A 27,948-nucleotide genomic window follows, 5' to 3' on the forward strand; every position below is an offset into this window, starting at 1 on the left:
TAGAGTCAGTCACTTTACATATTCTCCTATTGTTATGGTTAGAAATAAATAACTCAGGTCCGTTCCCTATAATTTATGCTCTCTATCTTGACAAGTTTTGTTTCCCCAGCACTAAACTGAACTTATAGATGGTTCTATCACCAACAATCTACCAGGCATCAGTCTCCCATTCCACTTTCCCACCTCATTATTTCAGTTACTACCCATCAAGTAATAGGATTGTAGAACTGGAACATACATAAAAAGTCATTTAGTCCAACACACTCATTGTTTATATGTGTGTTGAGAAAATAGACTCAAGGATCTAAGTGACTTTTCAAAACCACACAGATATTTACCATGACCACTTTGACTAGGACCTAGATTTGATGCTTTTGTCATGTGCTTTTTCATTCAATCATCTTATAATCCAGCCTCTCTTATCCTGTGTTTCCATACTCAACTGCTGCAACATTGGAATTCTATATTTACTGTTTCACTCTGGCAAGTTTCCAAAATCTTCCTTCACCTGTTCAACTTCCCTAACTGTCCAATATCCTGGGAAAAATACAAGAACTACACCAGAAATATTTTCCATCATTATTTCAAAGAAAGGTCTGAAAGGGTAATAGCATATATATGAGGAAGGAAACTGTTTATTGAGCACATGCTAGATGCCAGGCACAGTCTAGGTGCTTTCACATTACCTCATGTGACCTTCACAACAATTCCGCACGAAGGGGATTACTATACTCATTTCAATAGTAGAAAACAAAGACTCAGATTGTTTATCAGACTTGTCCAGAGGCCATATCACTAGTAAGCACTGGCAACTAAGGTCAAACTCAATTCCACTCCACTGCAAAGCCTGTGTTCTTTTGCAAAATCATGCTACCTGTAGCAGCATTTTTGGCTAGGTATCAACCAGTAGGTTATTCATTGAGTGACTCCCATGTAAACACTGAGAGAGGCAACAGAAAAATGGGACATGGCCTTTGCCAAAGATGAAGAAAATCTTAAGAATATGTGAGTATTCTACTGAGTCAAGTAATGCAGAGAATTTGAGGTCGCTTATTAGGGCACACATTTATCCAGTTGTCCACTAGCATTTCCTTTCCCCCTTCTGTTGGCAATTGCTCCTCCACCCATGATTCCTCAGGACTGCTATGTTTTCAACACGATTCCACCCTCTGCCAAAGCTGATTAAATCAGAGGTGAGCATCTGACCCAAATTATGCCGAAGTTCTATCAAGAGTCTTTGGAATGAGACTCAAAAAGAGATTCAGGCTTTTTCCAGTGTAGAGGTTGTAAGATGTAAAATCAGTGAGCTCTTACTGAACATTTGCTGACCTAAAGACAAATGATGCAGTGAACTTGCAGGCCATATCTAAGCCCTTGATGATGACTGTTCCTGAAGTCAGACTGCAATACTGCCCTTTATTTAGTTTGTTAGTCTACCTTTTCCCTCCATTCCAGTTTTCCCACTACCCCTTGCCCCAAGTTTGTTTGAGTTAGTACAGGGCAAGGTCTTGATTAATAATATATGTAAACCCTTTTCTTACGTGTTCACTCATTTTGATCAGCACACACAGACATAGATGCATGCTCAGTAATTTAAACCAGAGGTATGGCTAAATCACAAATGCACATTTAGCAACTATTTATTTTCTTGTATGAATATCACTGAAGCTTTTTATTAGGTAGTTAACTTGAAACAATGATGTTCTTTTTAAAAATATACGTCAATCTTTGGGTCATCCCTTCAATGGACATGATATTTTTAGAGGTTGTGTGGGTTAAAACCACATGTTTGTGGAGCCAGGATTAGATCTTCTGGTTTATCTGGACCCACATTTCCAGAAAGAACAACTGTAAAGATTTTGAGATGTTTACAACTGGTAAGACACTACGATCAATCACCACAGACATTGGCCTAAACAATCAGCATTCATACCAGTTGAGTTTTAGGCTCTATTGCTGAGATTCCCTGTAATATTCCTTAGATATTTCTTTCTATGAGGAAAGAGGATACAATTTTTGGGTTCAGCACAGCACAAACAGATCTTTCCCTTTGGTCTATGTCTCCCACCTCTGCCAAAGTAATTAAGTAAACTTCAAATGTACTTACCAGGTTTCCTACAGTCAATACACTACTGAATTGCTCGGTCATAGGGTAGTGCTCCATGGCCATAAAGAGGGTATTTAAGACTATGCAAATAGTGATGGCAAGATCAACAAATGGATCCATAACAATTAAATTCACAAGATGTTTTACTTTTAACCATGCATCACAGCAGTCCCAGATCAAGAACACATTGGCAAATCTATACCAGCATGGTGGACATTTCTGTCTAGATTCTTCAAGTTCTGGAGGGACAATAAAGAGGGAGAGTAGTAAATAACAACAAAAATGAGTTATTATTGCCAGTAGATTTTATATCATTTAACAAAATTGATGCTTATATTTGAAAATAGAAATTCATATTACTTAAGAAACTTAAGAAGACAATCCCATTAAATATTTTCAGAAAATACTAATTAAAATGTCATATAGATTGACTTTTTTCTTTTAAATACAGAAAAAAAAGCACTTTGAATTTAATATTTTGCTTTAAAATCACTAGGTTATGATTGATTAAATTGCTGTATTCTGTTTGTCAAAACAGAATTTTAAATAAGCATTACACAACTATTAAAATTTTAAATAATTATGGTTTCTTCTGAAAGTACCTTTTTAAAAACATTGTCTAAAGTTGTGATCCCTTATGTGTGTGATAACATTTATGAACTATTCTCTCCTCTCATAGTTTCCATATCAACATTCATCTTGCACACAATGAGAATGTAGTATGCCCTTCTTTTTAGTATACATTCAGACTCAAATCTACTTTTGTGGCTGGTACATATCTTTTAGAATTTTAGCATCATGTATTTAAAATATTACTTGAAATTTTAATGGATGAGGCCTGTTACAAAATAATTATTATGTGACTGTATATCTAATACACCAAGAAGACGTGATACAAAATGTAATTGATGTTTTTTAAAGAACATATGTTAGAATTGACATACAATTGATCCAAAAAGGGCAGTACTAATATATTCTCTCTCCAGACTTCATGGAGTGAGGACTGTGTGAAGTATGAACAAGTTTAGTGCATAAATAGTTGCTGCCCATTCCTGTATGTCAAAATCAATGAACATATCTGTCCATGGTCCTTTGGAGGAATGTAATGGTTGTTGTGTATGTAGAAGATGGAAGAGAGACCCTTTGGTAGGATCTCTCTTGGAGTGGAGGACAGGTTTTGATTTGTCCAACTCATTCAAGTGCTCCCACAACCCTATCAACACCTCCATGCCTGAAGAACAGACTAAAGCCTGAAAGAAATGTTTCCTTATGCTTCTATATACCAAGACTTAGAAAGGGGGAAGAGTTTACTCTATTTGCATATGAGTAACATAACATAAGAAGAAATCCTCATTGATATAATATCAAGTGGTGAAATATCACTCTGCAAGCAAGGTAAGGACCCAACTCAAAAAGAAATAAGGCCAATATTAGTTTTTGTAATCAATGTGATAATATACTCCATATATCACATTCTTAGGTCTAGTATATAGTTTTGATCTGGGTAACAGACTTCAGTAACTCTATGAAAAGAAGGAATAGTTCACAAAGCACATAATCACAGAAAGTTGACTGTTCCATGACCTGCTTCTTACCTTCCATTGTGTTGGTCAGAATGCTGGCTATGCTCATGGCTCTTTGCCTTCCAGACGAATCCTCCAGCATCTCCATTGAAATCTGGTAAGAACTTAACCTTCTCTTTCTGATTTCCGTTTCAGTGGTGGTGCCCTGCAAACCAAATACTGATGGCTCAAACCACTCTTTCCAATAAGTAATACAACACCACATAGCATTTCTTTGGTAAATCATGCCACATGCAATTTTTCCAGTTAAGAATTTTCAAGGAATAAAATGTTGAATTATTGTTAAGTTATAAACAGTTTTGTTTTTTAAAAAAAGTTATCGCAGGTAGTACTATTTAAGAGGAATTCACCAGTGGATGCAGTTGGTATAACACAATTATATTACAGAAATATTTTAATTAACCTGTCACAATTTTCAAGGAAATTTGTTGTAAACATGCTAAAGTCATTTATTATTTTATTTCATTTAGGTGAAAATTATTTTTATCTTCTATCAATGATTAATAATCAGATCAATCTCCCCCCCAATAAATACTATGATTATATAGTCTCAAGGCTGAATTATTTTCTTTGAGGCTATATTGACAATATTGACATACGTGGGCCAATTTTTTTCCATGCACAAACACAGATGTACAATGAAATGTGTGTGCTTTCCTGAAATTTCTTTAATTATTTCTATATCTCTTCCTATTAAAAAACAACACATTTTAGAGTCATTTTAAAATAGCACTGTAAATATTGACAGTTGTATGAAACTGCCCATTATCAACAAATTGGTTATAATATTTAATTTTAAGAATATGAATTTTCCAGAATATGAATAGATAATTTTACAATTCTTGGTGATTATGCATCTTACAGATTTGATGGTGAAAATGTCCATTATTTGTCTTGGTAGGTCTACCAAATTTGCAGATATGTGTTTCAAAGCAGACTCTAAAAACTGGGCCCTTTTAACCTAAAGCCATGGTCCCTTACAATGAATTCCCATACAACAAAAGCTAATGCTCCCGTACAATTCAATTGATTCTCAATATTCTATTGTTTTCCCTTTGATTAATCATGTATTATTTTTACCAACTTTTCATTTTGAGGAAGCAGGACGGTATAACAGCCTAAACTGTCCAGGCTTTGATTATTTCAAATTAGTGAATAATGTCAGTGGCAGCTAGGTCATCTATTATCACCTCTGGGAGAAGTTGTCCAGTAGGTGACGTTAGAGCTGAAGGTCCACCCACCAAGGAAACCACACCATTGCAATCCACAGTGCTGTGCATCTTCCCATTTGCTGGAAGCCCTGGCACCATCCTGGATGACATACTGGCCTGACTAACGTTACTGTTGCGTCGCTCTCCATGTCTGTGCGGCACAAACAGTGAGTCTCTCCTGCTTTCGCTGTCTTCAAATGTGCTGTGTTCGTCATCAGCAAAGTCATTTTCAGATCCAACATCCTTTGCCCGACCTCTGAAACTGAAAATGCTTGTTTTGCTATTGCGTCTTGGGGAAAACAGGGAGCCACGGATACTCAACAGAGACTGCGGAGAAAGCAAAAAGGAATGGGATGGGGTGGGGGGAGAACACAATTATTTAATAAAAATAAAAGTATTAATATTAAAAGATCTATTTTCTTTTGAGTTAGTATAGTCTTGCTCTTAAACATGGACTATCAAATTTATAGAGGACACATATTTTTAATACTTTTATTAAAGCAAATTTAAGTAAAAGAGTGTTTTTCTGACTAACAATACTGATTCGCAATTTACTAAGTATGCAACCACTTCATTTAGTCTTCACTTCAGGTGATTGGGTTATCATAATGCTATAGGTTAGGGACCAGATGCTCAAAAGGCTAAATGATTACTTTTGATGGGAGTGGTGGTTAAACAAATAGTAAGTAGCTTCTATTTCTTAATGCTGTAATCTGAAGGGAATGCAACCTGGAGAATAAGTTTTGGCTCAAGTGAGAATGTTGGCTCAAATTTAAAATATTTGTTTCAAATGTTGCATTGTAGCCAGTATTTCACTTCAGGATAATTTAAAAAAAAAAAAAAAAACTGCTATTTTTCCACTCCCGTCTTTTGAATTCTGAAAGAAAATGAGTTTACTCTTTGTCTGAAATGGTTTGTCTCTACCCACATGGGAATAGAAGGCACAAAACTTACCTACGATGTTGTCTTCCAAATTTGCTAACAGTTTCCCAAATGGCAACCAATGATTCACCTTATTTGAGAGACTACATGTCATAGCAAACGCAACAGAGAGGATTCCTAAACTGCTACATAAATTACTCTTCTTGTGTAAAATATAACACTGGCTTATAAAAGCAAGACATATAACATGACTTCACCAGCGGGTGGTGTAAAAAAACAGCATATACTTCTGATTTTACTTTAACTGTATTGAAAAGAAAGAGACAATTCAAAACGTTTTTTATTACAGCTATTCCCAAGTAAGTTAAGCGAACTGTTTCCTAGTACCAGAAAATGAGGATTTAGCTTGAAGTTCCCTCTAGCACATTTTGAAAGGATTTTAAACTAGCAACCCCAAATAATTCTGTGTGTATTCTAGTCTTGCAGATAGTTTTCAACAACATCTCTATTCAGTCTGCAGAATATTTGTTTTCTCCCCTCATCATGAACAATGGCATTCCTCCTCGCTCTCTCATTCCCTTTCCTACTTCTCTTCACACCCAGGGTAATATACATACATACATATACATATACATATGTCAGCAGCAAACATTCCTGGATCTTCTCTTTCTTCTAAGCTTTAGTGTAAAACCAAATAAAATGATTTTAGTGGAAAAAACAGAAAAGGCAGACTCTGTCAAACTTATTTTTGGTTCCTCTGCCTAATTAGGTCATGCTGATTTTCGTAGGCCCCATTTTTAGCTTTATTTTTATGGCTTTTCCCAGACTGCAAAGCACCAGAATAATCTTTGTTGTCCTCTGTCTCAGTGATATTCTGGAAGGATATTATTCACTAAAAAGTGCTCTGTTCCTTTGGATTTGGTTAGATTCTCCACAGGAACTGTTGGCTGTCCAGCTTGTCCATCGGAGGGTGTGTCTATGTAATACTTAATTCCTGTAGCAGGTTTGTCTACCGAAGGGCAGACAGTAGAGGGATTTTACAGCAAAGTGATCAAGAGATTAGATCATGTGAAGACATCAATTCATCCCCCCATTAATAAAGAATGCTAATGCTTTTCATTTCCTCAGATTCCATTTAAATGATCAATATAAGAACAGTTATATCCAGAACTCGTGTTTTTATTGTTGTTCTTGTCGTTTTGAGGCAGTCTCGCTCTGTCGCCCAGGCTGAAGTGCAGTGGTGCAATCTCGGCTCACTGCAATCTCCACCTCTCAGGTTCAAGCTATTCTCCTGCCTTACCCTCCTGAGTTGTTGGGACTAGAGGTGCCTGCCACCACACCTGGCTAATTTTTGTATTTTTAATAGAGACAGGGTTTCACCATGATGGTCAAGTTGGCCTCGAACTCCCGACCTCAGGTGATCTGCCCACCCTGGCCTTCTAAAGCCCTGAGATTAGAGGCATAAGCCACCACACCCAGCCCAGAACTAGTGTTTTGAAACATTTGCGTGTATGTGAATCACTCTGAGAGTTAAAAATATATATTTTTAGGTCCCAGATTTTTGGAATATGGATTCAGCAAGTAGCAGATGGGACTCTGGAATCTGAATTTTCTTGACACATTCCAGGTGACTGTAATACAGGGTGGACCTCATCCTACACTCAGAGAAATACTAACTTGGTCTTACATTAGTCCCTAGGATGGCTGAGTGTAATCACCTCAATACACCTGTGTTCTGAAACTGTCTCTGAAAACTGAAAATTGGTCTACACAATATTGGTTGGGAGTATGTGGTATGTGTGTGCATCCATTATGTATCTGGGACATGCCTTTAATTTGGATATTTTTATGTCAGGTATTTTCAAAGGCGTTCCAGATCTCTTTATTCGAAACTTCTATTCACTCTTTGGAATGTATAATAATGGGTGTGAGCGCAGCTTTCAAGGCAACAGAGACAGAAAAAGAAGATAACAGAAATAGCATTCAGAGAAAATAAACCAAAAATAACACACTGGAAGATGCAGCAGAGTGGAGGGAATACCCACAGATGTGGCAACACTTTCTCTAGGGAAAACCAGCTTTAATGTTTTAAGGAGTGAAAGGCTATCTTTCTTTGCCTCAGGCATGTCAAAACATATTTCCCAGGTATCTTTTTTATCTTGTTCTCAGAAGATAAATGTAGACTGTTTCTTAATTTTCAGTAACAAAAGGGGAAATAGAAGAAATTAGGTCTGTAAGACACAAGCATGCAGGTAGGCTTTGGATTCAAAGTGGGTTGGGAAAAGTCAAGATGGAAAAAGATGCTGGGAATTTTAAGATGTTCTAGTGGGAACAAGGAAAGTGAGTATTTGTTGGAAGTACTTAGCATTTTGAGGTTTCATTTTATACTTTTAAATACTTCTTTATTTTGTACTACTAACATATATAATCTGCTTAAAAATAAAATAATGTAATAAACAAAATAACATTTGTAATTTATGTGAATAGAAGACAGGGTGTCCACAATTTATGGCCTCTCTGCTTTGACACTTTCAGAAGATATATTTGACTTGAGCAGTATTTACTGTCTATCTTATGTTTCCTGTCCCCACCACCTTCCCTGATTCTCTTTCTACCAGATTCCTTTTCTGTTTACAGAATCAGAAACTGTAAACCGTTTATGGTATATTTCTGCTTGTTAGTTGTGTTAATGCTCTTAGCCTGTCTTTACTGGGAGATGCAAATTTAAAACTAATAGATTATTTCTTTCACTTTTGAAATTACCTATCTATCCATCTGTCTTCTGTCTATTTACAAATATAAAATGAACGACATCTACCATATGTATGTACTGTTTCTGTTTTTAGTATTAAAACATTGGCCATCAGCTAACCTCCCTGCTCTTGCCTGTCTGGGGTTTACTCAGTTCCGGCAAACCAAGTCTACCAGTTGCTCCTAAAGCACTCCAGGCATGCTACCATGTCAGGGTTTTGCACTTCCCCTATCATCAGCTTAGAATGCTGTTCCATAAGATAGCCTCTTCCTTTGCCTCCTCCAAATCTTTCCCAAAATGTCTAAATAGTGAGGTCATTGTAAACCACCCTATTTAAAATTTTTCTTCCAATTATGGCTCGTGTTCCTTTTTTCCTCCTTACTTTTTTTTCCTTAACATTTGTTACCTTCTAACGCAGTCTATAACTTATTTATGTTGTTTATTGTCCGTCTCCTTGGGAATAAATTTCCATGAGGTCAGTGAATTGAATCTCTTTTGTTCTTTGAGGTATTTTCAGCATCTTGAATTATGCTTGCCACATAGTTGGTGATCAATGAATATTTGTTGATTGGACTGAATGAACTAATCTGCAAACTTTTATTTGAGCAAAATGATGAAACGATAAAGGAAATAATACTGCTATCAAACTGCGTACATACATTTGTGAGTAATTGAAACTACTCAAAAGTTTTGTTTCCCTCATTTGAAATTCATTCATCAATTTTAACTTAATAAGAGACTTATTCTTTGTCACACAGATTTTCGATATATTGCTTAGTCCCGTAAAACTCTTTAATGTAGGTGTTCTTACTTTATTTTACAGAAATTTTACAAAGTACAACTGACTTGACCAAGGTCACAGAACTAGTTTGGCGTTGAGATATGAACACGAACGTTTGTGTTCCCTATAGCATCATTATGCTATAGTTTCATATACTCTTAATTCTAATAACTCCTAATAGTTTTACGAATTCCAAAATATCAAGGGTGACTGTTTAAGAAAAAAAAATCTGATCTGAGAAACCAAGTTGCCCTCCAGAGCTTCAAGTTAATTCCAAATGTGTTATACTGATTTGATAATATATTTTATATTTGTATTACACAAGACAGTAATAGTTGAATTTCTTGATATTGATATTGTCTTAAATGGCTTTTATCTTAAAACTCTTTGTGTATTCATGTCCATTTTGTTCTAATATGAGAATACAAGTTTTAAGTTATTGATATAGTCTACTTTTTTCTTTAAAAATATTTGTTTACATATTAAACTTAGATTATAAAAATTCACTGAGAACTTGCATATTACCTTTTCTCCCAACCAAAAGTAAATACTATGTTGAATTTTGTGTTTATTACTTCTGTTTTTTTAGAAGTTTCTTTCTTTATGAAAAATATATCATACCTCTTGGTTGATTTGCAGTTTTTGATTAAATTAATCTTATATATTCTCTCTCGAAGCATTATTTTTAGGGTATAATTCTGATTCAAGATTGTTATGATTAGAAGCATTTGCAATTCATAGCACATGAAATTCTAATGGTGCCAAATAGTGTTCAAAGCCATAATTGTACTTATCACAGATTTTATAACTAATTATTCTTTACATCAGACATATGTAAACAATATATTAACTTACTAATCCATAAAACTTACTAAACAACAAGTAATTGAAACTAATTTTTACTCTTTTACTTAAAACTATGATGAAGAACTAGGTAGTTGGCATTAAATCAGAGCACAAAATAGACTACCTTTGATGCTATTCTCTTCAAGAACATTTAGGTCATAATTTCATTCTAATGTACCATGGCATGACCCTATGCAAGCAAAATGGAGACTCACCATAGTCCAGTTCTCATATCAAAGGATAAAGATAAAACCCAAAGAACATTTCTTTTCAAAATTTATGTGTGTGTTACAATAACAACTTTGGATACCAAAGGCAGAAACTCATTCTCGAAGAAAATAAGTTTATCTGGGGTCTCAAAGTGGAAAATGTAAACAAGAGATTCCCAAACTCTCACTGAAAAGTCTGTTAGCGTAGGTTGTGTGTGTACATACACACATATATATATACACACACACAAACACAGGTTGATATATATAGGTTATATCAATATATATATTATATATATGATATCAATATATCTATATATATCAGTCCCAAAATGGTGAACATTTTATGAACGGTTTAATAAAAATCCCTTTGAAGACAGTCTATGATAAGAATTTAAACAACTATATTAAATGTTAGTTCCCCATCCCTCACTGAAGTCAGATAGCACAAAAGTGTACTAAAACAAAATACAACAAGTAAAAAGCAATCGCAATGACAAAGAAACCAGAGCACTTAGTAGAAAATCCTACCTGATGAGGGGAGCAGAATTTCTTGTCACTGGTCAGTCTGTTTCCGTCCATGGAGAAAAGGAAGCTGCTTCTTTTGACACTGTCTTCAGATTCGGATTTCGGAAAGCTGTCTTTCTCTCCTTTATTGTTTCCTTCATGGTGCTCCCTCTGTCTTCTTTTCTTCCTTCGGTTCCTCCATTCCTTAGCACTTTTGGAGCTTAACTTTGATGCTTCTGAGGAACTTTCCAACAACTCTCCTAACCCACCGATTCCACTGAAATCTCTTGAAGCAGCGGATGCTGCCGCAACTGCCTGTCGTAAAACAAAGTCAGGTACTATTTAGAACACAGAGCTTTGAAAACAGTGGAGTATGGTTAAAATGTTGCCGTTTAAGACTCATTAACTATAAGCGAAAAGTCTGTTTTTCTAGTCCTTTTGTTTTGTCTCACCACAAGAGTTTACTTAACAACAACCCTTACATTTGAAATCATATAAAGCAATATGCTAGTGTATGTATTAAAGCAAGAAAAATATGGTTTTGCCTATCTTCTGGATTGTCTTTTTTTGGGGGCGGAGGGGACAACTGTTCTCTCTATAGTATCTTCTATACTTTAAAAAGCAAATGTTTTCTTAGTGGTGGTTGCTCATTTAACTACTATTCTGATTCCATCTGTAAAATGTTTCCTCCTGTGTGCACTTGTGAGCAACTGAGTAGTAATTTTTTTCCCCTCTATATCCAGTACAAAAGCCTGTTTCTTTTCTTTTTTGTGAACGCAAAACATTTAAAGTGCCTACTATTTTACCTCCAGATGGAAGTAGGGGAATGTATTAGCTAGTTTATCCTCTTCCTTCGTTTGAATTACATTTAGGACTGTAGTTCACATCTCTGTGGTCATCGTACTCCCAGAAAATTTATTATGTATCACTTTAAAAATTTTAAATGTTCATAAATCGTTTAATATTATAAATAATAACAAATGATTAACATAGCAACACACAAATTCATTCAAAGGATTATGAGAACTGCTTCAAATATTTTCTTTCCATATTGCAGCACTAAGTATTCTTAAGCACTTTGAATTTCTATACCTACTAATGAAACACAGTCAGCTCTGAGGTGAAACATAGAAAATAGTATTTTTAGACTGGAAATGATCTAACAGTGACATACAGAGGATATGAAACAATATGGTGAGCATCAAAGCTGAGTTCTCATTAAGCATATAACTATTTGAAAATGTAGGCCGGGCGCGGTGGCTCAAGCCTGTAATCCCAGCACTTTGGGAGGCCGAGACGGGCGGATCACGAGGTCAGGAGATCGAGACCATCCTGGCTAACACGGTGAAACCCCGTCTCTACTAAAAAAATGCAAAAAACTAGCCGGGCGAGGTGGCGGGCGCCTGTAGTCCCAGCTACTCGGGAGGCTGAGGCAGGAGAATGGCGTGAACCCGGGAGGCGGAGCTTGCAGTGAGCTGAGATCTGGCCACAGCACTCCAGCCTGGGCGACAGAGCGAGACTCCTTCTCAAAAAAAAAAAAAAAAGAAAAAAAAAAAGAAAATGTAACCACAGAAGTGGAAACTATTAAATTATGACAATATCAGTTAAGCTTTTTACATATGTGATCACTAAATACAAACAACTCTAACTTATCTACTATATTGTTTATCTTTCCCACCAACTATAAGCTGGATAGAAATTGTATCACTGTATGCTCAGCGACTGGTATGTCACCTGACATAAATAGGGCTCAGTAAATAATTGGTGAATAAAGATTTAAAAACGTATTTTGCTATCAATTTTCTCAGACACTGGTGCGGGGGTGGGGGAAGAACAAGACATACTTAGCCTTGACTTTTCAAGACATCATAAAAGACTGGCATAACAGTCTGTATAACAACATATTTTAAGAAGAAATGGAGATAAAACCTATTTATAATACTGTGACATCACTTTGTGCTTTATGTTTCATCTTTCTTAAGAAGAAGCAAACCCTGCTAAGTAGTTTTCAGTTTTAAACTTTATGTTAACTAAAATTTAAAAAAAGATTTTAAATCTAAAATTACTATGCTGCAAATTCTCTAGGATTACAATGATCTCAGGGAGGAAAACTTAGTACTAAACATGATTTTAAATTTATGTGTTTGACCAAGCAACACACAAAATGTAACAGATATTTATTTATATTAAGCACTATATTCATAATGGAAACTCAGATATAAGACTTGATATAAGATAATGCCCAGCGTTTAAATGAAACACTAATTCAGAATTTAGATATTTATAACATTTTATATAGTCACATAGCCAGGTTTTTAATCAAATTATTGATCATCAGTATCACTTTTAATATAATTCATGACATAAAATGAGAAATATTAAGTACATTTTATAACTCTGACTATATATGCAAAATAAAGTAAATAAATGAATCACTTATCTGTAGCAAGTTAAATATAGTTACATAGTGATTGATACATATGATGTACCTAATATACACCATTTGCTGAAACAGTGAATATATATATACACACATACCCCTTCTTATCCAAATAAAGTCCTTAATTCTCTTTTCCATTTTATATAGACACAAACACACAACACGCAGTGTTAATCATTTATTGACTTGTTTGTCCCTGGAAACAAAAGAAGTGGTGGTCATAGTCCCTCACCATAATCCTAAAACTTACATTCATTTAAATCACTTCCATATATATATATATATATATATATATATATATTTAGATGGGGTCTCACTGTGTTGCCCAGGCTGAAGTGCAATGGCGCAATCTTGGCTCACTGCAACCTCCATCTCTCGGGTTCAAGCAATTCTCCTGCCACAGCCTCCTGAACAGCTAGGATTACAGGCATGAGCCACCATGCCTGGCTAATTTTTGTATTTTTAGTAGAGACAGGGTTTCACCATGTTGGCCAGGCTGATCTCAAACTCCTGGCCTCAAGTGACCCACCCACCTCAGCCTCCCAAAGTGCTGGGATTACAGGTGTGAGCCACCGCACCTGGCCCCAAACTTTGTTTTGCATAAGATGTTATTTCCCTATGTATTCTAGGTAACAGTTCAAATATTTCAAAACCAAAACAGATTTCTAAGGCAACAAAGGTAACCTCTGACACATTTTCTGTGTCACTCATCAACTCAAATTTGTCACTTGTTCCACTTCCAGTGATTTGCCAGTTCCCTCAAAGGCAGATGTTTCCTGTCATCTCTCATGTCTGTGTACCTGTTTATACCCAACTCTGTGATTCTACCAATGTCCTGCGTATTAGAATAATAGTGTTACTTTCACAGCCAACTTACTGAATTCCTCTTTTAACAAATAAGAAATTTCACTTAGTATTTACTCAGGAAATAACATTTTCTTATAACATTTTTGTGTGATTCAAAATAGGCTCTGTAACTCACTGTATCTGTGTGTCCATAAAAATATAACCACATAAATAATACTTCATTCATTTTACACATGTAATCCAGTTAAAATCCCATTCAAAGCTACAAGACATTATACCTATTTCTGTTCTACTCCAATTATATTAGATTTCTTAAGAGCTACTATTTTGAATTTTGTTCTAGAGCTTACTCCCAAATTTTTTCCTATATAGAGACTGCTATGGGATATACCAAGCTGGGCAACATTAGACACTTAAATATCACAATTTAAATGCCAAACACAGTTAGAATGAACTAGGACAAAACATTGATTTCTTTGCAGGGTTTGTGTTTCTCCACTTTATTTTCTCATGCCTACACAATGACTAGCCCTAGGTGCCCCTCAACCAATAATAAAGAAAGATGGAAGTGATGTTAGCCTTCATGAAGTCATTGGCTAGATAGTAAGTTTTGAAGACTCATAGGTGGTTAGTGAGACTTAAGCTACACTGCAGCATAAATGATCTCATAGGTGCACTAATTCTCTCTCTTTGCCTACAATTTCCTCCCGGGTTCAACATTGATAATTTACTGGTCATCATTACCTGTGTTGTCAATAAGGAACCAAAATGGATTTGGCACTGTGCTGCTCCACTCAGTACTATACTTTACCTTGGATAAATTTAAATTTTGTAGGTATGAAGCTATAGCTGAATCAAATTGTGATGTTTTTGTCACTAAAATTCAGTAACTGACTGCTAGGGTTAATAGAATTGATGTTTTTTAGCCGAATTCATCATAATCATAGGTTCTTTAAACTTCTACTAGACATAGCGCATGTTTATTTCTAAGTTCGAAAAGACTATACTCTTTTAATTGATGCCATATTTTACCCTAAAATGGCTGAATTTTAGAATAACTCATTTCCGTACTGTATTATCTGTGTAGCATTTTCAAGCACATTAATTTGTCTGCTTTTATTAATGATAATAGAAAAACCCAGTGCTTTAAAATACAATCATAAGCAATTTATGAATATTATTTCCTGTAACATTTATTTAAAACCATGAAATAAAGTATTTGCCCTGTAAATAGCTATTTTATTTTATTATCTTATAAATGTGTTTTATTTATAGCGATATAGAATAAAACTCTTCAATAATTCAAATGTAGAACTTTCTGGCAAGCATGAAGTATATTTTTAAATATTTTCAAGTTTCACCAAATTTGTTTAGAGTTTTCTATATAAAATCAATAAGGTATATCCACATTACTACTTTGTACCCAATGGTAAGATGAAAGTGGCCAAGCCAGCATGTTCACCCAAAGCTAAGTCTATGGTTAAGCTCAGTAATTCACTAAACGATTCATTGCTGTATCTCCATTTCATCAAAAAAATGCCTTGAGAAAGGACCTAATGCTATTTGTTGTGTATCTTCAAAGTAACTCAGAATTGTTAAAAACTTAAATTTTGAATATACCAATTTCTAGTATATACTGTCATCCAAAGAACACTTCAAATATGTGGAGCCATTCATCTGAAAAAAAAAAAATCCTCAAAAAAGTCAGTGCATGAAAACAAAATTGGATTTCTGCTTCTGGCCAAAATGGAGTAACAGAGACCAGATTTACTCTCTTCTGAAGCAACCAATAAAACAGACAAAATACATGTTACAGTGGTTTTGAAGACACTGGACATCAGATCAGAATGTTTTAAGATATTGGAAAACGGAAAAGCAAGCAAGTCAGCTCTATGCTTTTCTTAGCTTATGGTCTGGAACTTCCAGACTATGATGTAGAGAGGAAGTACCTCTGCAGACTCCATGAGTGGATGAGATGAAGCTGAATCTAGGAAAGTCAGGGTGGCTATATAGTTCACAGAACAGGGTACCACAGAGGCGACAGTTGAGCAGAGAGAGAATTCTAGGGATCTCAGGTTCACCTTGAGTACTGAGAAGATTATTCACCAAGCATGTGTCTTAGAAAACTACCTGAGGCCGAGGATTAGAGGGAACACCACCCAGCAATCACACTGTGCCAGAACCGTGTCTGTTCCTATACTGGCAAACACTTCCTTTTAAATGGGCATTGGGTAGAGTATTAGGAAGGGTCTTGATTCATTAGTGAGGAATAATTAGTCTGAGAATAAATAGTATTCTGGTCCTGTCTATTTTCAAAGGTTTAAAGATACAAAAGGATCAAACTGCGCATAAACGACGTAACTATATCCCAGATTGACAGTGTCTGGAATTCAATTGAAGATTGTCAGAAACAGAAAACTGCAGAAATATATGACCCATAATAAAGAGAAAAATTAATCAAAACTGACCAAGAACTGCCACAGATGTTCAAATTAGCAGACAGGAAACTTCAACAGTTGTTGTAACTGTATTGTGTATGCTCACAATATTAATTAGAGATATATGAAATATAAAAAAGACCCAGATCAAGCTTGTAGAGATGAAAACTACAATGTTTCAGATGACAAATATACTGGATAAAATTAGCAGCAGATTAAATGTGCAAAAGAAAAGATAATTGACTTCAAGACAACAATAGAAATCATTAAAATTGCAATTGACAAATGGGGTTTAAAACTCATAGAGAACTACAAAGGACATAAAACAGCCAAAAAACAGCTTTGAGAAAAAAAAAAGAACAAAAAGTTGGGGACCTACACTATCTTATTTCAAGGCTCATCATAAAAGGTACAGTAATTATGAGAGTGTGGTGTTGGTATAAAAACGACAAATAAATCAACTGAACAGAATAGAGTTCAGAAGTAGACACACTCACCTATGGACAACTAATAATTGACAGAAGTTCAAAGGCAATGCAGTGGAGAATGAATGCTTTGTTTATATGCAGTTGGAATAATTAGATACTCATATTTTTAAAAAGTCAATCTCAACATATCACCCATATGTTATACAAAAGTTAATTTAAAATGGGTTATTGACCTAAATTTAAAGCATAAACATAACTTTAGAAGAAAATTTAGAAGAAAATACTTGTGGTGTTGACTTGGCAAAAGTTTCTTCGATCCAAAAGAATGATTTAAACAAAAAAGCTAAGAAATAGTATGCTGGATAAACTGCACTTTAAATATTTGAGAAGCATATATGTGAAAGGACTTATATCCCAAAGAGTCAAAGAACACTCAAAACTCAATAATATGAAATCAAACAACCTAACTAAAAAAAGGAGGGGATTAAAGATTTGAACAACCGCTTCATAAAAGAAGCTATACAGATGGAAAATAAGAACAGAAAAAGATGCTTATCATTAGTAATTAGGGAAATGAAAATCAAAACAGCAATGAGATACTTATTACAATGGCTAAAATTACAAAGACTGGCCATAGCAAATGTTGGCAAAAATATTGAGAAATTATAATTCTAACTGGCATGAATAGGGTTTTTACTATATCTTTGCAAGAGTCTTCACCTTTCAGTATATGGATTTTTTTTTTCTGTCTTTTAATACAGTACTGTGTTTCCATCTCTTCTCCTCAACACATTAATACCCCATTCACTATACCCCTAGCTCACACAGACTTTAATATTGATAAAAGTCTCAAGTTGGCATCTAATTTTAGACACCTTCCTGATATCCTGATGTGGGCTATAGCAAACACCTTTTTAAAATTTTTTGTTACAGAAATCCCAAAGAATTGTTAATCATAGGTATATATAGTTTTCTTGTCAACTTTTAAAATCAATTAACTTCAGAACAAAATCTCAAATGTCATAATTAGGGGTGAATCACTAATAATTGGAAATATCAGTTTTATTTCTTTTCAAAATTAAATAAAAAATTAAATTCCCCTCTTAGGTTCCATGAGACAATTCCATAGTAAACCTTATCCCTAATGTATTTTCTACCCACTGGCTGATTTCTTTATATACAGTGTCTAAAAAGTTTATTCACCTCTAACTTCAGAAACAAGTCCATATGTGAATATTTTTCTTTTTCTAATGACAACGCCGGTATATGAAATGAAAAGGCAGTACGAATCTACCCTCTAGAGTATAACACTATTTCTACTTAGAAACTAATAATAATAATAATGATAAATCTTTGCTTTTATCACTCAGTACCTGAGCTTCTTCCTGTTGCTTTTTAAGCTGTTCGAGCATCTGCTGAAATTCAGCCTCTTTTTGTTCTGCTTCTTCCAATGTGGCCTGATTCTGTTCCTCATAGGCCATGGCCACCACAGCCAGGATCAAATTCACCAAATAAAATGAGCCCAAGAAAATGACGAGGACAAAAAATATCATGTATGTTTTCCCAGCAGCACGTAATGTCTAGGAGAAATGGGGGATAATTCCATCAGTATTTTAGTATAATGTCCCCAAATCAATATCTGGTGACCACAGTTAGATAGTCAGCAGACTAATTCGCTTTTTAGTATCCGGTTTCTTTTCACCAAGAGTTTTTTGGTATTGATATGCTCAACACACAAAATTAAGAATCAGATTATTTGAGGCTTGACTGCAGTCTCGTTTGATATAAATACATTTTAAATTCATATATAGTGGAGATATATGTGAACCCCACTATAATGCTTTTATTAGAGTTCATATGCAGAGCAATAATATGACAAGTGAGAGCACTGAACCTTTAAATCCTTTCTTTGGGATTCCATTTGCATTGCAGTCTGTTCTCCATACTATCGATAGATGACTTTTGCTCCCCTCCTCTTCTAGTCTCAGTTAATAGCTAGAGCTTTCATTTGAAATTTTCACATCAACATCATTGATTTTAAAAATATTTTAACGTGTTGTTTATATACCCACAACTGGATTATCAATTCCTCAGAGTCATGAACATTATTTGCATCCCCACAGTTCCTAGCAGAATGCCTTTCACATGAAAAAAGTTCTCAGTGTACATATATAGGTACTGACGAAATGAGCAATTAGGATTCCAGGCACACTTGCTTTATACTGGACCCTTCTCTGTATTCAAGAGTGTTATAAGCAGGTCCCTTTCCTTTCCCTTTCCCTTTCCTTTTCTTTTTTTGAGATGGGGTCTTACTCTGTCATCCAGGCTGGAGTGCAGTGATATGATCTCGACTCATTGCAACCTCCACCTCCTGGGCCTGGGTGATCCTCCCACCTCAGCCTCCCATGTCGCTGGGACTACAGGTACGCACCACCATGCCGGGCTAATTTTTGTATTTTGGTAGAGATGGGGTTTTGCCATGTTGTTCAGGCTGGTCTTAAATTCCTGGACTCAAGTGATCCATCTGCCTCTACCTCCCAAAGTGCTGGGATTACAGGCATGAGCCACCGCACCCAGCCTATGCTTTTCATTTCATATATGTCTATAAAAGTAAATGTTATGTATGCTCATTTGGACATTACCAACTGGTAAAGATTCTCCCAGTAGTCTTGAGTCATGAGTCGAAATAGAGACAGGAAAGCCCAGCTAAAAGTGTCAAAGCTTGTGTAGCCATAGTTGGGGTTTCGACCAGCCTTCACGCAGATATATCCTTCTGGACACTGGCTATAAGAGAGATAAATGGAGGTAGGGTCAGTATAGAAATTACAGCAATTTCAATTGATTTGACTTATAGGAATTTTCAAAACCCAAAGTTGCTATCTGTGACGAATTATCTCGCTTTCATTTCCAGAACACTTTAGGTGATTGCTCACCATGAAACTTACCAGACGACATTCACTAGGAAGACCAATAGAAAATTTAGATGCAAAGAATTATTTACAGGCATTCAGAATGGCAGAGAGCTAGCAACCACACACTTTTGGCTCTGACATCACCATATTTCTACTCTTTACAAAGTGGCAAGAAACAATAGTTAAAAATTAAAAGCCAGAAAAAAGCCAAAGAGTGGGGAATCAATTAACCATTTCAATAGCTGGTTTTATAGAATTTTCTAAAGTAAGGTTAATATTTATAACAATTTTGTATTTACAGAAAAAGTATGAAGATAGTACAGGCCTCATACATTCCATGCCATTTTCAATATTGATACATTGTTATTATTTAATTGAGACGGGATCTTGCTATGCTGCCCAGGCTAGTCTCAAACTTCTGGGCTCAAGCAGTCTCCCACCTTGGCCTCCTGAAGTACTGGGATTACAGGTGCGAGCCACCGCACTCAGCCTTAATACATTATTATTACCTAAAGTTACTATTTTATTCAGATTTCCTCAGTTTTTTTCTTTTCTTTTCTTTTCTTTTTTTTTTTTTTTTTGAGACGGAGTCTCTCTCTGTCACCCAGGCTGGAGTGTAGGGGCATGATCTCGGCTCACTGCAAGCTCCGCCTCCTGGGTTCACGCCATTCTCCTGCCTCAGCCTCCCGAGTAGCTGGGACTACAGGCACCCGCCACCACGCGCGGCTAATTTTTGCATTTTTAATAGAGACGGGGTTTCACAGTGTTAGCCAGGATGGTCTCAATCTCCTGACCTCGTGACCAACCGCCTTGGCCTCCCAAAGTGCTGGGATTACAGGCATGAGCCACCGCGCCCGACCCTCAGTTTTTTTCTTAATGTCCTTTTTTCGTTCCAGGATCTCATTCAGGATACACATTCCGTTTAGTGGTTATGTCTTTTAAGGCTCCTCTTGGCTGTGACAATCTCTCAGACTCCCCTTGTTTTTGATGACCACAACAGTTTTGAGGATTACTAGGCAGATACTTTGTAGAATGCCCTTCAGTTGGGATCTGTCTAATGTTTGTCTCATGATTATATTTAGGTTATGGATTTGTGGGTGGAAGACTACAGAGGTAAAACGTCACTATCATCACATCACATCATGCCAAGGGTACATACTTATCACTATGACTTATCACTGTTGATGTTAACTTTCACCACCTATCTTGAGGTAGTGTTTTCTTCCTTTTCCATATGTACTCTCTGAAATAAAGTCACTGTGTACAGACCACATTTAAGGAACCTTCAGCTATGATCTTAAGTATATACAAAAATTATTTGAAATTATTCTGCACAGGATATTTGTCCATTATTCATAATTTGTTTGATTATTCAATCATTGCAATTAACATGTAGTCATGGAGATTCGTTTTATATTTTGGATTAAATTCAATGATATTTCATTTATTTACGTGTTCAAATTGCTTCATCTTTGGCCATTGGAAGCTCTTTCAGTTGACACCTGTAACAGTTTGACATACCCCATGGTTGTGGGTTGCATTGTTTGTTTATCTTTTAACACTTTCTTACTTTTAAGCACTATCAGATGCTCCAGGCTCATCTTTTATAATTTCTTCCCCAGTGCTAGAATCAACCATTTCTCCAAGGAGCACTAGTTTTTTGTTTTTTTTTTTTTTAATTGGAAAATGGTATTAGAAACCAAGATCTGGGTGCTAGCTGTGTTTGTTGCTACTGGGGTGTCATTGCTTCTAGGCCGTCTCAGCTGACAGAACAAGGAGATATATATGTTTATAATTGCTCAGTACTGGTACACATGCACAGTGGTTTCAGGATTGTTAATCTATACTACCACTGGAAACAACTTTATCAACTAGAGTATTGTTCCTTTTACCTTCAGTTTTACAGACTCCACTCATTTCCAAAGTTAGTTAGGTTAGCATGTTATTACCCCACCACCTTCAGTGAGGTTGTTTCATATTTTGCAATACATTTATATATTTTTGTCACATACTCTATTTCTTCCTGGGATCCCCAAACTTCACAAAAGATTTCTTTTAATTTGTATACATTAAGATTCACTCTTTGTGTTATAAAGGTCTATGAGTTTTAACAAATGCATTATGTTTCATATTCACCATTATAGAATCTTAGAGAACAGGTTCTCACCCTAAAAAAAAATCCCCTTTGCTTTACCTAGATAATTCCTCACCATGAACCCCTGGCAAGCACTATTTTCTTATCATCTCTATTGTTTTGTGTTTTCTAGAATGTCAGATAATTGAAATCATACAGTATGTAGCTTTTTCAGATTGGCTTTTTCTCACTTAGAAATATGCATTTAACATTCATTAATACCTGTTTGTATCTTGATAGCTCATTTCTTTTTAATTACTAAATAATATTTTATTGTATGGGCATAACAATTTATTTATCTATACAACTCTTGAAGGACATCTTGGTTGCTTCTGGTTTGGGGTCATTATGAATACAACTGCTATAAATATTCACATGCAGGTTTTTTGTGAAGACATACGTTTTCAAATTGGTCAGCTAAATACCTAGTAGTGCAGCTGTTGGATTATATGGTAAGACTATGTTTATTTTGTAAGAAACTGCCAAACTGTCTTCCAAGGCGGTTGTCTAGTTTTGCATTCCCATCCGCAATAAGCAAGAGTTCCTGTTCTTCTGCATCCTCATCAGACATTGGTATCGCCAGATACATTTTTCAGTTATTCTAACAGATGTACAGTGGTAACTCATTTTTGTTTTAGTTTGCAATATTTTCTAATGACAAATAATGTTGAGCGCCTTTTTACCTCCTTAATAGCCACCTGTACTATATACTCGTGTAGGGTATCTGTTCAGATCTTTTGCCAGTTTTAAATTGGGTCACTTGTTTTCTTATTGTTGAGTTTTAAGAGTTCTTTAGATATTCTGGACACTGGTTCATTGTTTTGTTTTGTTTTGTTTTGAGACAGGGTACAATTCTGTTGCCTAGGCTCTAGTGCAGTGGTCTGATCCTGGCTCACTGCAGCCTCGACCTCCCAGGCTCAAGTAATCCTTCTGCTTCAGCCTCCTGAGTAGCTGGTACCACAGGTACACTACACCATGCCTGGCTAATTTTTTTGTTTTTTGTAGAAACTCCCTATGCTTCCCAGGCCAGTCTCAAACTCTTGGGCTCAAATGATCTCCCCCCTCAGCTTCCCAAAGTGCTGAATTACAGGCATGAGCTACTGCACCTGGCCCCAGTCATTTTTTTTATATTAGATATGTGCTTTGCAAATATTGTCTCCCAGTTGGTGGTTTGTCTTTTCATTCTCTTAAGAATGTCTTTGTAGAACAGAGGCTTTTACTTTTAATAAAATACAAATCATTTATTTCTTTAATGGAATGTGCCACTTAAATACAAAATGATTTTGTATTTAAAACTCATCACCAATGGCCAGGCGCAGTGGCTCATGCCTATAATCCCAGCACTTCGGGAGGCCGTGGCAGGTGAATCATTTGAGATCAGGCTCCCACTGATTCTACATTATGGTGAGTTGTAGAATTATTTCATTATATATTACAATATACTAATAATAGAAATAAAGTACACAATAAATGTAACATGCTTGAATCATCCTGAAACCGTTCCCCACCACCACCCTTGGTCCGTGGAAAAATTGTCTTCCACAAAATAGTCCCTGGTGCCAAAAAGGCTGGGGACTGCTGATGTGAATTACTTAAGCCATAATAGGTATTCATTAAAGGGAATAGATTATTATGGTTTAATAGGAATAAAGTATGCATTAACCAAATTTATCCAAAATTTTATCTGGGCTTTTATGTTAATCATCATCATCATAAATAATAGTCAATAGGCAATAAATTCTTTTTTTTTTAAGAGAGAGAGTGTGTTATTTTGTTTTTATTTATTAAAAAAAATTTTTTTTGAGACAGGGTCTCACTTTGTCATCCAAGCTGGAGTGCAGTGGTGCCATCTCAGCTCACTGCTACCTCCATCTTTCACGTTTAAGAGATTATTTTGCCTCATCCTCCAAAGTAGCTGAGATTACAGGTGTGCACCACCAAACCCAGCTAATTTTTGTGTTTTGTAGGAGAGACAGGGTTTTGCCATGTTGGCCAGGCTGGTCTAGATCTCCTGGCCTCAAGTAATCCCCCTGCCTCTGCCTCGCAAAGTGCTGGGATTACAGGTGTGAGCCACCGCTCCCGGCCGTTTTTCAGAGACAGCCTGTCACCTAGGCTGGAGTGCAGTGGCGTGATCATAGCTCATAGTGGCTTGGAATTCCTGGGCTCAAGCAATCCTCCTACTTTAGCCCCCTGAGAATTTAGGACTACACGTGTGCATGACAATGCCTGGCTAGGTTTTTCTTTTCTTCTTCTTTTCTTTCTTTTTTTTTTTTTTTTTTTTGTAGAGGTAGGGTCTTGCTTTGTTGCTTAGGCTGGTACATACAATAAATTCTTACAATTGGCTATGTGCTAGTTCAAATACTTTATGTGTATTGTGTAATAATCATCACAACTGTTAAAGGGACAGAATATTACTCTCTCCATTTTATCGATGAGTAACTAAGGTACAGAGTGCTTAGGGCACTTTTCCAAGGTCAAAGAGCTTACAAATGGTGGAGTTAGGATTTGAACCCAGGTATACATGAACTGTAGAACCTATGCTCTTACCCACTACATTCACATAATAAAGGTTAGGAAAACTGCCAAGAAAAAAATATTCCCCAAAGCTCTATTTATATGACTTGTATATATTTTCATTAACTCTCTTAGATTTTTATGGCTACACCAGTTTCCATTTTTAAAGGATGACTCAAAATATATTTAAGTTCCATGTCCTAAGAGTCACTTAGTATTGCTATCTCTCGGCTCTTAAAAAATTCCCTATTTTGATTTAAAATTAACTTACAATACTCTTAGGAAAATATTTAAGGTTTAGAGACTAACAGCATGACTAAGATATTACAACATCTCTTATTGTAAAATGTGGCCTAAAATAACTATTCATTATGTCTACTCAAACTTGGACATGCCTTTGGCACACATGCACCCTTGGCTTCTTCGTATACAGAAATTCATGCTCTTTCAAGAATACTAAATATTTCAAAGCACTTCCCCAAGTGTGCTTGCACCCTGAAGACCACATTATAGTCTGGATCTTTTCCAGTCACAACAAAACTCATCCCATTGATACATATGTACACCAATAAAAAGGGACCCATCTTGTGTTCCTTCCTGTGTTTCGTAACAGCTCTGATGGATGCACAGCAAAGACAGACTCTGGGCCTTCACACATTGGAGCATCAGTTTAAGAGCATCTTAACTGTGAAATTCTGGGGAAAAGTCTTCACAAAGGGGCGACTTTTAATGGCTGTGAGTTTGGACCAGTGGCAATCCAGTAAGGCAGACAAGGCACATCCTAGGTGGGCAGCACCACTCTTTATCATATACATGGTAAGGCTACACATATAACCATGTAGATGTTTTCCTACTTACTTTTTTTTTTCGCAAACAGTTCTGTATCTTAAAAACTATATTACGTTTCTTACCCTGCATCTGAGCCATTTCCACAGAGTAAAGGGTCTTTTTGTCCATCCAAAACATAAAAGTGACCTGTTAACACAAAACCAAAAACATTTTATTTCATATTAATCCTATTCATATTAGGAATACATCAGAGTTTGACTATCTCAGACTAAAGGTGGCTGTACACCCACAGTCTCAACTATTTATAGTTGAAAACTCATTCAGCAACACTAAGGTTAATATAATGTGGCAATACTTCTTACTGTCATCTCCAATGTAATCCTTCCAGTTAAATGTGCTCATTGTTACATTAACAAATGTTCTATTTGAATCCATTGTGCCATTAAAGTAGGAAGTGGTGTTGGTTTCAAAAGCAGAATCGCTTGGGGGCCACTGCAAACATTTATTCCTCAGGTTGCCCATGAACAGCTGCAGCCCAATGAGAGCAAACACGCTCAGACAGAACACAGTCAGGATCATGACGTCAGAAAGCTTCTTCACCGACTGGATCAGGGCCCCCACAATGGTCTTTAAACCTGAAGAGAGAGAACTACAGGTCACCTGAGGAAGAGTGCCAGAAGCCATGATTTCTCAATAGTCACACACATTCTCTTTCCCCCATAAATGGTTGCTTGACTATTTAGACACCGAAGCTGTATGGATAGCCTGATGATTTGGGAAATAGATGAACAGCAGATTTTATGCATGAACAGTGTGCTTGCTGGAAATTCAATATGAAGGTTTAAATATCTAGTCAGAAAGTTTTGTTTGTGTGGTTTTACATGCTTAACAAACGTACAAAAAAACTTGGACTTATTTTTCATTTCAGATTTTGTGTTTCATGAAGCTATTTTCCACCAATCCATTCTTTACTCTAGCTTCCAAGCAGTAGTAATTTAGAGGAGAAAAGAATTTTAAGATAACGTAAGTCTCATGCCATATGCATGCTCTTCAATAATAATCTTTTCTCCTTTGTAAAAGGAGATCCATTTTTGAACTACATCTGCAGTGAATGGTAAAATCCAAATCAGTTAGTAAAGCCATGGTAGTGAAAAAGAGAGAGAGAGAGAGCAAGAGGCCAAAATTAGCATTTTTTTGAAGACATCTCATGCAATTTTCTGTTAAACTCAAAGGCTGACTTTATAAATAAGATGTAATTTATAAAATTTTAGGAGCTAAACTGACATCAAAACATCAATTGACATTATTGAATGAGATGAACCATAATAATAAGCAACAAGGCTAATGCTATAAGTCATTATAAATTGATTTCAAATTTAATAATTAAAGTCAGCCTCGGTGTTTAACCTAGCTCTCACCTGGAATGACTGAAATTGTTTTCAATGCTCGGAGAACTCTGAATGTTCTCAACGCTGAGACATTGCCCAGGTCCACAAACTCTGTCACATATCTGTAATAGGGGAGTTCACACACAAACACAATAACACACAAGAAAAGTTGGAGATATAAGGGGCCTACTACCTTACACCAGCTTCTTCTTACCTGGAATTACAGAAATAGTTTTCAGAGCTCTCAAGACTCTGAAAGTTCGAAGGGCTGAAACATTGCCTAGGCTTACAAATTCTGTTACATACCTGCAGAATTAAATCAGAGTTACTGATAGTTTTGGCAAATTTTATACTAAATAAGGACTTAATGCTGGGTTTGGAACATAGAGCCCTGTGAGTTTAACAAATGGAGTTGTTACAGGCCTCAGGGTGCCATATGCTGAAAGTTGCTTTTAAGAAACAAAATTGTGTTGCTTTATTTCAATGTAATTTTCACTAATACACATTTGTTTGCAAAACTAATCAAAGTATAGTTGTTGCTATTAAATTGTAGTCAATGAATAACTTCATTTTTATGAAGAGAAAGACTATATGACATGAAGATAATCCTATTTATTGATCATTTGCTGGATATATTTACATTGCAATATGTATTCTAATATGTATTCTTAAAATACAAATCCATATAATTAACTTGACTAACAAGAAAGCTCTACATTTAATATATAACACAACAACCTTGTTTGTGCTATGACTATTTTCATTCCTTTGCATTTATCAAATTTTCAAAATTACTCACGCCATCACAATGACACTGAAATCCAGCCAGTTCCATGGATCACGAAGAAACGTAAAATCTTCTAAGCAAAACCCTCTTGCCAAGATTTTTATAAGTGACTCAAAGGTATAGATTCCAGTGAATGTGTACCTAGGAAAAACATCCAAGCCAAAATTAATAATTTTGTTTGAACTGTTAAAATAAATGTTTTCAATCATAGCAAATCCTATCCTTTCATGGTTTTTCAATTCATTAATATATTGTTCCTTACTTCTATTTATCAAATAATCTATTCATTTAATTAGACTTACAAGTCTGAGCAAAGAGTTAAACTGAAGAGAAAATATATTCTCTAAGAATCTAATTGCGTTTAACTATTTGGGTTTTAGAATAATAGTTTCATGTATCTTATGGATAATCATCGAGTTTCACCTTCTAGTGC

At 35.7% G+C, this 27,948-nt stretch overlaps 1 protein-coding gene across 14 annotated transcripts in view; it reads right to left on the reverse strand.

Moving 5' to 3' along the window:
- SCN3A (sodium voltage-gated channel alpha subunit 3) overlaps positions 1–27,948 on the reverse strand; it is an 86,496-nt gene that overhangs the window by 46,511 nt on the left and 12,037 nt on the right. For 3 of the 14 annotated variants that reach the window (XM_025404448.1, XM_025404443.1, XM_025404438.1), the window contains exons 4-13: positions 27,528–27,656; positions 26,943–27,034; positions 25,703–25,975; positions 25,463–25,526; positions 19,634–19,775; positions 18,365–18,571; positions 10,903–11,193; positions 4,881–5,228; positions 3,703–3,835; positions 2,108–2,346 (exon numbers count right to left, since the gene is read on the reverse strand). In XM_025404448.1, coding sequence (XP_025260233.1) covers positions 2,108–2,346; positions 3,703–3,835; positions 4,881–5,228; positions 10,903–11,193; positions 18,365–18,571; positions 19,634–19,775; positions 25,463–25,526; positions 25,703–25,975; positions 26,943–27,034; positions 27,528–27,656 — 1,918 coding nt within the window. Of the gene's footprint in view, positions 1–2,107; positions 2,347–3,702; positions 3,839–4,850; positions 5,229–10,902; positions 11,194–15,016; positions 15,023–18,357; positions 18,572–19,633; positions 19,776–25,462; positions 25,527–25,702; positions 25,976–26,758; positions 26,851–26,942; positions 27,035–27,527; positions 27,657–27,948 lie in introns of all 14 variants that reach the window. The other 11 variants (XM_025404444.1, XM_025404437.1, XM_025404433.1 and 8 more) reach the window with 10 other exon arrangements.

This window comes from Theropithecus gelada, chromosome 12 (genome assembly GCF_003255815.1).
Source record: "Theropithecus gelada isolate Dixy chromosome 12, Tgel_1.0, whole genome shotgun sequence".
NCBI classification, from domain to species: domain Eukaryota; kingdom Metazoa; phylum Chordata; class Mammalia; order Primates; family Cercopithecidae; genus Theropithecus; species Theropithecus gelada.